The following is a 12,804-nucleotide window of genomic DNA, read 5'->3' on the forward strand; positions in this document are numbered from 1 at the left end:
CTGCTCCCTGCCGCTGGCTGCTGCCCCTGAGGTCTGCTGGGTGTGTGCTGCCCACCTAGCCGGGATTTCATTGGCAACTCCAACAACTACTCATATTACATAGAAAACTTCCCATTTCCCTTATGAACAGTCCACTTCAGAATCTGAAAAACACTTGTCCTTTGTATTGGTTTTGCATGGCCTGTTTTTTGGTAGCTGGGGGTGGGGGTCACAAAAATGGCTCCTGTGAGAAGCTGCTGGAAGCTTCCACCACGTCCAGCAGTGCCAGTCCCGGATGGCTCTGATGATGGACATGCTGCTGGCCAAAGATGGGGCAACGAGAGGGGTTGGTAACACCTCTGTGATGACATATTTAAGAAGAAAATAAAAACAAAGTGCACACAGTTTTAATTCTAGTCAGAGAGGAGGAGGAGGTGAGCACATGTGAGGGAAACAGCATGGAGACACCAAGGTCAGTGGAGAAGGAGGGGCAGGAGGTGCTCCAGGCACCAGAGCTGAGATTCCTCTGCAGGCTGTGGTGAGACCATGGGGCAGAGCAGCAGCTGTGCCCCTGCAGCCCATGGGGATCCACGGGGGATGCAGAGATCCACCCACAGCCCGTGGGGATCCATGGGGGAGGCAGAGATCCACCCACAGCCCGTGGGGATCCACAGGGGATGCAGAGATCCACCCACAGCCCGTGGGGATCCATGGGGGAGGCAGAGATCCACCCACAGCCCGTGGGGATCCACGGTGGAGGCAGAGATCCACCCACAGCCCATGGGGATCCATGCCCGCAGCCTCTCTGCTGCCCAGCTGTAGCAGGAGAGGGTGAGTGAGCAACTGTCATGAGTGCCTGGCTTTGAGCCAGTGTCAAATGAAGACACTCTCCAAAGGCTGTCATCTTCCCCCAGGAACTGCTTTCCTAGCACGTCAGACATAACTCATGCAGGTAACAGCAAGGCTCAGACAAAACAAAAAAAAACCTGCTTCTGCTGTGCTTTTTTCCACTCTGTATCCCAAAACTTACCTACTCTCTGCTGATACTTCTTGACATAACATTTCCTCTTCTTTACTTTTACCTCTTTACCAGACCCTGCAAAAAAGTAGTTCTCTAAGTGCTTTAAATGTTTGATTACAAAGGAAGTGGTGAATCCATAGTTTGACTTCAGATGTGCAGAAGCCCAAACAGACTAGCATTAACAGCTAGATACTCCACACTTTCTGGAAAAACAAACAGTACCTTCTGGTATCCAGCAAAGGAGTTCTAAAGGGTTAGTTCTAAAGGGTTATTAGTAGCTCTGGAAGATTTAGACTTACTGGAACTAGAAAACAGTAGAAGACTTGAAGCCCTGTGTCAAGAGAACAAATAATTATTACAAAGTGCAATAAGAAGAGAATGACCATGCAGACATATTTTTAACTTCTTTCCCTGTATATCTGAACAAGATACCAAGATGACAAGACAATCCTAGAAACCCTTAAGTAAATTTGAGAAATATTGGACCTATGGTTCCAGTCACACTTTACAATATACATGAAATACAAAATTTTCTAACCTTAAAGAGTTTTATCATAGGCCATTACATTGAAATATCCCTGTGTCAGTGCTTAATGATGTAAAAACCCAATCCCAACCACACATTCTGATAGTTCACCATTCTTTTATATTAATATTTAGTCATTAAATACATTATTTAAATGAACCTTGGAATTATTTGGAGTATAGCTGGAATGAAAGCTCTTTATAGAGCTACTGATCGCCCTGAAATACAAGGACTAGAAGCAAATTTACTTAAAGCAGCATTCACTCAAGTCTATGAAAGAGATCTAAACATCTAAGTCCATTTTGCCCAAAAATTAACAATTTTTCTAAATGAAATCATAGAACTATTAATGAAGTAAAATACTATTTGAAGGGCTTAACTGCAGATCAACACTATGGATCCAGCTATTATTGTATCTGATGTGCATAATTAGAGAATTTACAAAAATAATAAGCATACCTCAAGAATCTTCCCATCCAGTTCAGATCAGGGGTCAGAGATTAGGGACAGATGTTCTTCAGGTAGTTTTATAAAATTTATACAGCAGAATTTATGTTCTAAAGGCAGTCAACCAGAATCAAAGTACCATGTATAGCAGCACTTCTATATTACATCTGCCTTTAATATGAATAAAAAAAATTATATTTTCTTAACACGAGAGGTCAAATACCTGCTTTTAGTATCTGTGAAATACTTTTCCTTCAATTGTAACAATATAGAAATTGTATGGAACCTGGAAAGACTGGCACAAGCTTTTCTGGTTGCTTCCAGATTTTAAAAAAGGGAAGCACATCACAGAACATCACGCTGAAATTTTAATAAGTTAGAAAAACATAAGCAGCAATCAGCTGTCCAAGTTCTGCAACTCTAAACAGTACAGCCAGCTGTCTATTGCCAGAAAGAAGTATCTTATAAAGAACTAACTCCTGTTCACCTCTCTCCTTTTACTGACCAAATACCTAGGAAAGCTTCTGAAAAAGGCCTAAGTGTCAGTGTTTAAAAGAACCAAAAATAAGTCTGCTAATATCGCTTAATTCATAAGAGAAGACAAAACTCCTGTCAAAGGAAGTGTATCACTGAAGAGATTAGCAGTAATTACAAGGGGTGTCTGTTGCACAATGAATGAAAATGGAGTTCAGTATTGCCACAAAACAAAGGGTTTTTAGGAGATGAAAAGTTTATTTATAAACTGCCAACATTTAACAAAAACAATATTACACTATTTACCATTTTCTACAGAAATACAATAACTTACAGCGGTGCTTAGCCCATTTTGTCACTAATACATATAAAAACAAGTCTGCTGATAAATAAGTGAAAAAAATCTGCTTACCAACCACCACCACTAAAATTGTACCTGTAAATTTTGGAAGACATCTGCATAGAACAGTTAGAACTGTAAGGGTGCTCTTTTTTATTGTGTAAGTAATTTTGTACTACTAGGATATGCAAAAATTTAATTAACATGCAATACAAAATATTTGAGATAAACAAGGTAAAACTCAGTGTGCACAAATGGAAAACAGTGCTAAGATGTCCTTCTATGTTTCTAACTAGACATCAGGGAAATACACATTTTATATGGTGGAATTTCAAATACCCTTCACAGCAAAACCAGTTTTATAACCATGAAAATCTATACTTGGCCAGGCTCCACTGAAGGTAGACTAAAGTCATGGTGGAAGTTATCTAGTACTAGATAACAACAAATAATTTAGTACATCTCAAATCAACATGATGTAGATGCATTTTACAAAGCAGATTAGCTGTTAGCTAGTGATAAGCATTTGTGGAGATGGAAGGGTGACAAATGTGCAGTTTACTGTTGACCATAAATGCAGACAGCATGCCTGGAGAACAGCAACACTCAGGCCATCCACTGTTTATTAAGACATTCCTGTTCAATAGTGCATCAGTTATCACACAGCACTTAAAACCTCTCCAGTCATCCCTAAATATCTTGCACAAACCTCAATCACTGGTATCTATTTGCTATTGATATGCAATACTTCCAAAACTGAACTGTTATCCTGGTTTGCACACAGGCACGTTGTATGAAACTTTCTGCCACTAGAAAAGATGACAAATCATGGAGGCAGGGGAGATAATGGGGAGTTTTGAGCTGGGGCAGGAGGTGGAAGAAAGAGGGAGAGAGAAGGAGAGGACAGAATAGAAGGGGAAAAAAAACAGAGGGAAAAAGGAAGCTTCCTTAGCTACTGATACCCTGTAGTACCCCTAGTTCTTCTCTAGCTGCCCTTTTAAACCTCTAACATTCCATAACCTTAATGGCTCCTTTTCCACAGTGCTAATGACTATACACTACACAGACTGTTTTTTAATTGAAGCCATAAATACAACCATGTATGTCCTGTGAAAGACAAACAAGTCCCTTACAATTCATCACACTACATATGTAGGTAGAGGCTGATACTCTCTCCACAGCACAGCCTGATCTGAAGTCAATGAAGTTGGTGGGAATTTTGAAACTCATTTCAACAGATGTAAAAATAAAGCATTCAGATCACAAACAAATAACCAGATCCTGCAAATTACTTTTATACAAGAACCCTGATGGGTTTATTACTTGCTCCTTTCTGAACTAACGAACACCCAAATTAAATAAGCCAAGATTGCTCATATTAGCCATGGGCTTCTTTACATATTCTTTCTACCTAGCAGCTAGTAAGAAAAAATGAAAGGAAAAAAAAAAGAAAACTAAGCATATGAGAAAAGCTTTTTTAAGCTTTGCATTTAGGATGATAAAAAATACTTTCAGTAACACCTTGTGATTTCAGGTGCTCATTTTAGGACACTTGGAATGAATTACATGGTCTAAGAGGAAACAGGAAAGGTTCTAGCATTTTCCAGTAAAACAGCTTCCTTTGAGGAAAGCTGTCAAATCCAATAATTCAAAACCAGAAGACACTCAAAATTAATTAATTCTGAGAATATTTCATGTGATTTATTTTTACAAAAAAGAACATGAAAAAAATACTGAAAACAAAGTACCAAAAAGACTACTTGTTTGTTTTTAAATATCAGCTTAAGTCACTAGTTATACTTTTCTCAAGTCTCCTGTGATGCTAAAGCACTCATGCAAAACATCCCTGTCCATTTCCTTTCTGGAGGAGTCGTGAAAAGTATCCCCTTGGTATTGACTGAGCACCCCCAAATTTTCCCAACTTGCAAGACCTTACAAATACTTTCGCAGTCTCAAATACTCTCTACAAGCACTTGGAATAAACACCACCACTAATGATTTGGTTGCTGTGTGCAGGCATTTCCCCAAGTATAATGATAATCAGGCAGATTAAGACAGAGAGAGGAAGCAATAGATCTCACTGCTTTCAGCAGACAACCTGGCACCAACCCTGCTAGACTCAGAGTCAGGACAGGTCAACCATGGAGGAGTCTGCCAGCAGGAAGCCAAATGTGGATGATTTCTGCAGCGTTCAGAGGACAAAAATACGGTTCTGCCATCCATCCATTCACACATACATGCACACTTATTGTGGGAAAATAAATATAGATAATTTATTCACAGATAAATTCTCTACTGTTCACCCAAAAAAAAAAAAGACAATAATCCCCATCTGACAGGAATTCATCCTATGACAAAGTAAGACCAGTTAAAAACAAACTTAATGCTTTACATTCACTATCCTGAAGAAGACTGGTCATTTAGCAGATTACTTTTCAGTGTCTTACTGTCCTGTCATAATTTTAGTCTTTCTGCTACAAAATTTATGATTTATCTAATTCATCTTGAAAATCTACATAAAATTTACAATGGTGACAACTGTGCATTTGAGAAATTTTCACAGAAAAAATATTGCAAAATATTATGTTCAAAACTAGTTGTATATCCCCCTAATAAGAAAGCTATGAGAATTAAATATTTTTGCACAAATCTTGATAAAATAAACATTTCCCTACATAGAATAGTACTTTGATGAACACAACGATGTTACAAAATTAGAGTTTATTGGCTCACTTGAACACTGTAGTGCTGTCACTACCTTGGATCTTAATGCTACTCCAAAACATTTAAGACATCTATTATTTTGATTATATAAAAGTAATGAGATAATATGAAGTTAAGTGTGTTCCCAAGTATACCTTTCAGTTTTAAATGTAGCTACTTCAAAAAAGAAAAACTGATACAAAAGGGAATGAACACAGTAGGTACATTTTGCTTTCTAAAAATAAATTCTGGTACCTCGTATCATTTATGTGATTTTTTTTTTAACAGCAGATTAAAAAACCACATTCCATCTACTCATTACATGCAGCCATTCAGCAAATCTTACCATATTAATGATGTACCAATTTCATAACTTTATTCACAATGAACAGACATGTGTACCTCATCCAAGAAAAGCTCTTTGTTTAACCATAATTATATTCCATTCAGAAAATGTCTTGTGAAGAAAATATGCACCTCACTGTGGGTTCTCCTCACCTCTGTCTATACAGTAGGATGTACAGCAGGTTCCAGATGGAGCAGATAAAGATATTTAACAAATGTGACTTCAGTTAAGACTTCTGTTTTCCAGAATAACTCTGTTGCATGTAAGAGTTTGACAAAAAAGATTTAGCATTCAGAATCCTAACAAAAGGTTTTTAATATTGAATCTAAGACCTATGGTGCATGAAGACAGATGCTGTAAAAAGCTTCCCCATTATTACAACATACTTTGAGATACTAATTACTTTACTGAATGCTACTAGGAACCCCAGAGAATAAATCCAACAACTATCAGGAGCTTCCTGCAAGACTGCAACAGCAATTCAACAGAATAACAGTAAGAAGCAGATGAGATTACTGGGTACAGTGTTGGCATATGAGTAGATTATAAAATAATATGCTAGGCAAAAGAAAAAGTAATTAAAAGCCAGTTACAGGTTTACCTTTTGTTCCTTTTTAATCAATAATTATAAACTGTAAAAATGCACCCTAATTCACTATAATAGACTATGCCCTGAGAAGTAACATTACGCACTAAGCAAAAGCCACTAGGAAGTATCAGGTCTGCAGTTCAAAAGCATATTATATGGAATTCCCTGGTAGCATATTTCCTCCATTTTTCAGCAACAGAGTTGCTTCTTCAGAGGAAAAGGCAAATGAAGATTTATGCTAATTCTAGTTTTCCCAAGTTTAACTAAAGTATTTTTTCCATTCTCCTTCAAACTGTCCCTGGAAAGCTTGATAGATTCATTGATAAAGCTCTTGCTTTCACATCTGAAAGAGGATATAGGCCTAGCATGAGGTTCTGAAATAACTGAGCCTGATGAACTCCACTTATGGACATCAGTCAAGTACTTTTTGGGAGGTAGTCAGAGTTACTCAAACACGAAATTAGGCCACCTCACCAATGCTTTGCTACATTCTTCTTTGCTGGTTGGAAGAACAGAGAAGAGGCTGAAAAGAAACATACCTCTGAGTACACAAGGAAAATATCATAGACAGGGACACTGAACTTCCTTTGATAGTAACTTGAATGTTAAGTGCATGTGAGAATTGGTGAGTTACACCCTATTCTTTGCATCTGACACTGATAAAATAGTAAGATCTAATTACATATATCTCTCATCACGCAATGAGTGCAAAGATGCATTTTGAAGTGACATCTACATTTCAGTGTCAGTTCATTGCTTTTTCCAAAATTGCTCTATGAGATACAATTCAGCAGTTGTGGGTTTTTCTCCCCATATTGTAAGTGCAATGGTTCACCTCCTACTTGATTTAAAAAAAAACCCAAAAAGCACTCTTCCCTTACAGAAGGCAAAACAAAACTAAGCAAACAACAACTTGTCCAAAAATTTAATCATCAAATCTCTAAAGATTCACAACCTAAATTATTCTCTGGTACTCACATTTTGCTCAGTGTATATGTTCTTGAAAAAAGTATGCTTTTTGAGTCTGTTTATGCAGACAAACCTTTCCAAAACCCCTTCTTTCTGTTCATCAATATTATACAGTACTGTTTTAAAAATTCATTAACTATCTACTTAGCAAAAAAAATCACTCCCATCCACAAAGTCTAGCTACACATTCTAACTAAGCAGCACTAGAATAAAACTGGAAATGCCAGAAATTTTCATTATAAGACAAAAATCTAAGCTTTCTCACTATACTATCACTCTGCTTCTTCGTCTTAAAGCAAATTACGTACAAGGTAATTAATCAAATAGTATAAACCGACAAGTTATTTATCCCCTATTTAAATAACACATGGATTTTGTTGTATAAAGAATATGTAAGCAGTCAATAAAACACAAATATGCAAACATGAGTACATTATCAATCAGAGCAGCTATAACAGTGCGTTCCAATGACTTCATACAAGTTTGTTATTGTAGCTGTATTTAATGCTGCGTGTTTCTCCAGTGACTGTAACACACAAGACAAACAAAATGCCAGTGAAATAACAGTTACTGTATTTAGCAGCTGAGAGTTTACCACTTTAAAACGTGGTTCCTTCTATTCCAAATTCTGTAGTTTCAAATTACATTTGTTCCTCGAAACCCTTTGTTTCTAGTACAAACAAATTTCTACAAAGACTAATCCAGTGAACAAAAAGATTCAATTAAAATGACACATACTACAGCAAAAGACAAAATTAGGAAAGATGCTGAACTTTACATTAAGATGTTTAAAGATGTACAAAGTTTGATTTTATATTTGAAAAAATTTCAGAACGTAAGAGCCTTGAATTCTGCCATTTCTGCTGGACATTTTCTCTGCAGGAATATTCACTGACTAAATTATTAGTCTCTGATCTCTGAAACACAAAACATCTGAAATGCCTTATGTAAAGCAGCTGTGCTTAGTACATTAACTACCAATGGCCTAAAGCCACTTTTTATTTTTCAAGCAGTGTCCAAAGGGGACTCTGCAGTAACACCAAGTGGTTAGACAGGTACACTGCAATCATAGTTCCACAACTTCACATCAGTTTGAGCTTAATGTAGTATGTTAGAAGTACTTCTTCAATAATTTAGTGCATGAGGCTTCAGGACATTGATAGTTTGAAGCAATTTAGATATTATTTTCCTTAATATAATTTATATTGTTACTGTTAAAAAATTAAATCTCAAACTTAACAACTTACTGTTTGCATTTCCTTCAAACAAAAAGATGTTACTTGTTTCAATTTCACTACTAAGTTTTCAGGTCTGCAAACATGTCTAAATGTAACTATTCTAACTGGATTTAAAAAATAGAGTGCAGGGGAATATTTCCATGAGGTGCAGACTTTAAAAACCCACACTTATGAGTTATGCTACAGCCCTCAGTGTTTTACAAAAGGAGTAAGAATATCAGCACCATCTCTAATCAGAGTTCTCAGAACATTTTTCCAAGTACTAAAATTCAATCTAACTCTATTTAGTTACATAGGACCAAATCTTGTCATCCTACAAGAATGCATCACTTGTGCTGACATGAACAGAAACTATACACATGTATATGAGGGCACCTGCTTAAATGTTTATGATGTCAAGTTCAAAAGCACGGAACTTCCACAGTACAGCTCTGAGAATGCTAACCAAGACTCCAGATTATAGTCTGGAAGAACTATATAATGAATTTCAAGTCAGATTCTAATATTAGTATTTTCTTCTGAAAGCCTCAGTCTTTCCAGTGCAAGAAGAGATAATCTCTTCCCTTCCACAGTTAAGAAATGTTTCTCATCATGCTCCCACTTCCAAGATTGCTCCTATCACTAATATTTTTCTCATAAACAGGAAAATTTTACCAAGGTAAACAGAACACACAAATACATTACTAAGTAATGTAAGACCAAGAACCTGATCTTTAATACACTGCCCTCTTGATTTCACAGTCTCCAGGCTCATATGAGTCATTACTGGGATACTGTTAATCAAGCTAACCCAGGCTTCTACACATACTTTAATGTATCATCCACCTTCACTAAACATCAGGTCTCCTGGGATGTGTAAAAGCTCTTGCTCAGACTCGTGTTTGTACTTGAACCTACCCATTTGTCAGTGATCATTCAGGCAACACCTTATGACAAAACTGCTCTCAAGCCAATCCCACACCTCCTTCACAAATCAACTATGTTTTCTGCAACTAAAATCATCAATCAAACCACCAGAGCATCCCACAGCACCTCAAAGCTAATGTATGCATGTAATACATGCATACCTATGGAGAGGAGGTGTGGATGCCCTCTGGAACAAAGCTTTGATATGGAGATGCTCAAGCCTAGATCAGTCTTATTTATGTATTGTAAACAGAACAGTGTACATTTAGAAATGTCATTTTTAGCAACTTTGTGCCTGAAATGAATCATGAACATACTCTCAAAGACTGGAGGTGGTCTGTTTTCATATTGAAATGCAAGAGTAAATGCCATTCATCAAACTTCTAAGAAGTGCAGGAACTTCACATTTTGAGTGCTTTTTTTATTCAAAGTGACATCTTTTGAGCAGGCTACCTGTGTTTTTTCCTCCCTCATTGTTTTTCTCTGCCCAACAGAAACAGCATCTTGAAACTTTTGGTCAAGAGGCATATGGGGCAGAAGATAAATAAAACAATTATGGCAAGGAAACGAACTTGAAAATCTAATTCCCCCAGAGAATAGTTTGCTTTTAAAAGAGGCAATGTTGCCACTGTATGGACTTCTACAGTTGTAGAATGTTTTCCCCGGGTCTGTGTACCAGCACAATTCTATTGTAAAAAATCCCTTTTACAGACAAATTCTAAGGAAATGACAAAATACACCATTCATAATTGATTTCAAATTCCCTTAAAATTTACAGTTATGTAAACAGAGATGTATGGCTGGAGTACAGCTCTTCTTTAGTAGTAAAAATGGAAAAAAAGTCCAAAACAACAAAAACTGAAGCTCTTAAAAAAAAACATAAGAGAAGGGTTAGCTCCCTCCTTGCTCTCAATGTTTTTTTTTTTTAACTATATAATCTCAATCATCAGTTGGAAGAGCTACTTTTTACTCCATCAAATATTGGACTTGTAGGGTCTTGATTAAATACAAGTTTACCAATGTATGATTTGGCAGGGTGCGAATCTGTAGTGTAAAAAAGACATTCAGAAATGTGTATCAAATGTGATTAAATCTGGATTGTTGAGATAAAATAAATAAATAAAAACCAAGTAAAAATGAAGATAGTCTGTTTTAAGAAAACAATTCACAAATACAGCCAAATACTGTTCTGGCTGTGGTTGAACATGTGTTTGAACTATTTTCTGCCACATTTTCCTGTATCTGCTTATCAAGATTTCAACCATATAGACCTTCCTATGAAGTTAACATGACAATTAATAAGCAAACAAAAAACCGATTTAAAACAGTAAAAGGTATCACAGCTGCAAAACTGTTACTGAAGCCTTCAGAAAGAAATACTATATTCTGGTGTTCTACCAAAGACTGCTATACAAAAATAATAGCACTCACCAAATATAGCCTGGATCCCATAGGGTATTAGCATGATGCCATACAGGAACAAACTGGGAACAGGTTTAACTGATAGTGACAGATTCTCCCACTTTTTCAGACACTCTGTTTCACAAGCATTTCAAACTTTTTTCTTTTGCCTCTTTTTTTTTTTTTTTTTAAGTCAAATGATTCAGAGTCCACCTTAATACAGAAGTTAAAAAAAAGTCATGGTAGGAAGCTGGTAAGAGTGATTTCTTTGAGAGATTAACAAACTGCATTTGCTTAATAAAAACATGTGCCAGTTCTTAAATAAAGTGACAGATGTCTACTCTGAAATTTAGCTTTAGGACTTACCATCAAAGAGAGAGAAACACAGAGTTAGCTAACACTTGCAACCAAGACATGCATTTGTCTGAAAAGAGAATATTGCACTAAGAGAAGAACCCTGAAAGCTTTCAATATTTCCTTCACTGACCTAAAAAAGTAACTAACCATTTTCTATAAGCAGTAGCAAACCTGGCTTGGTCCACATCCCTACAAGTTGATAATACTTTATCAACAAACCGGTATTCCATTTCTGGACCAAGAGAGTCCAGCATAGGAGCACGCTTCAGGCGTTTTGTTTCTTGGGTATAACCTTGTTTGCTGCAGGATTCATTCAAACCATCAACATCCATAGCTTGTGCCATGTGACTTGTTGCAGGGCTGTGGTGAGAATTATTCAGACTTTCATCACTGCTGTCCACAGACGATACCGATGTACTCACGAGAAGAAGTTTGTTGCTTAAGTGCTGCTGAAGGTAGAACACACACCTTCTTCAAAGGAAAAGAAAAGAAGAAAAGAAAAAAAGAAAGTCATGCACTGAAAATAACCTGCTGCTGCTGAACTACTGCAATTCATTTGCCATCCCACCAGACTTCCCTCACAGACAGAAAATCTGCTTCTCTGCGCACACTTTACTAGAAAGGGCTCCACCTTTGGCAAATCTCCTGTTGCTTAGTCAGGGCCTGCACCCAGCTAGTAAAGCAAACATTTTCTGCACCCAATCTTCTGTGGACATTTTGTTCATTGTGTGTTGTTTAAACACTTAAAAAGTGTGAGGAGGCTCATTATCAGCATCTTGAGTCTCTTGCACAAATTATAGGGACAAGTGGAGCTTACACTGCAAGATATTTAAGCCAAATCAAATTTCCTACACAACAGCTCTGATTATGCTCTTGAACATTTTCCAAACGTTTAATACATAGTAGTTTAAAAACCTTTTATTGAGTGGTACTTCCTAAAACCAAAACAATTTGTTTGGAAATACCATGTGAAGAATCATCCACAAATCAGAAGGAAACTCTTCTGATCAGGTCCTCTTACCTATGACACCACAAGGTTTCATGCCCTGGGTAATTATCAATCAGTTCACTGCACAGTTCCATCTCTTCGTCTAAACGGCTGGGGAGATCCACGCTTTGCTCCTCTGCACAGGCAGCTTCTGTCCCTGCACTCTCTTCCTCCTTCTGAAGGCTAGGGTTTTGTTCATTTACCACTTGCTTTTGTACCAGTATGTTTTTGTCAGTCACTGTTCTGCGTATCAAGGAATTGAGCAAGAACTGGCGGTAATGAAATCCACTATGGTCCGAGACATGCATGGATACCCAATATTTAGTGGATGAAAGTTCATCAAGGAGAACCTGAAACAAAGTGCAGGCACAGTTATCAACCACTATAGTGGAGGAACTTACCACTACTGCTTCTGCATTAAGGTAATCTCTTATGTGGGGATTTCAGCCATTGTGGTAATGGTTTAAGAATACACAGGAAAAAGAACTATCACTGAGCCTTTTGTACTATGTGCTGAAAA

General features: G+C 37.1%; 1 protein-coding gene across 1 annotated transcript in view; it reads right to left on the reverse strand.

The window, feature by feature from the left end:
• Nucleotides 1-2,685: 2,685 nt before the first annotated feature.
• Nucleotides 2,686-12,804, reverse strand: part of PTAR1 (protein prenyltransferase alpha subunit repeat containing 1) — a 90,640-nt gene continuing 80,521 nt past the window's right edge. The window contains exons 8-9 of the mRNA XM_031064805.1: nt 12,318-12,634; nt 2,686-11,767 (exon numbers count right to left, since the gene is read on the reverse strand). Coding sequence (XP_030920665.1) covers nt 11,419-11,767; nt 12,318-12,634 — 666 coding nt within the window. The 3' untranslated portion in view covers nt 2,686-11,418. The remainder of the gene's footprint in view (nt 11,768-12,317; nt 12,635-12,804) is intronic.

The sequence above is a fragment of the Geospiza fortis genome, unplaced genomic scaffold (genome assembly GCF_000277835.1).
Source record: "Geospiza fortis unplaced genomic scaffold, GeoFor_1.0 scaffold1466, whole genome shotgun sequence".
NCBI lineage: Eukaryota > Metazoa > Chordata > Aves > Passeriformes > Thraupidae > Geospiza > Geospiza fortis.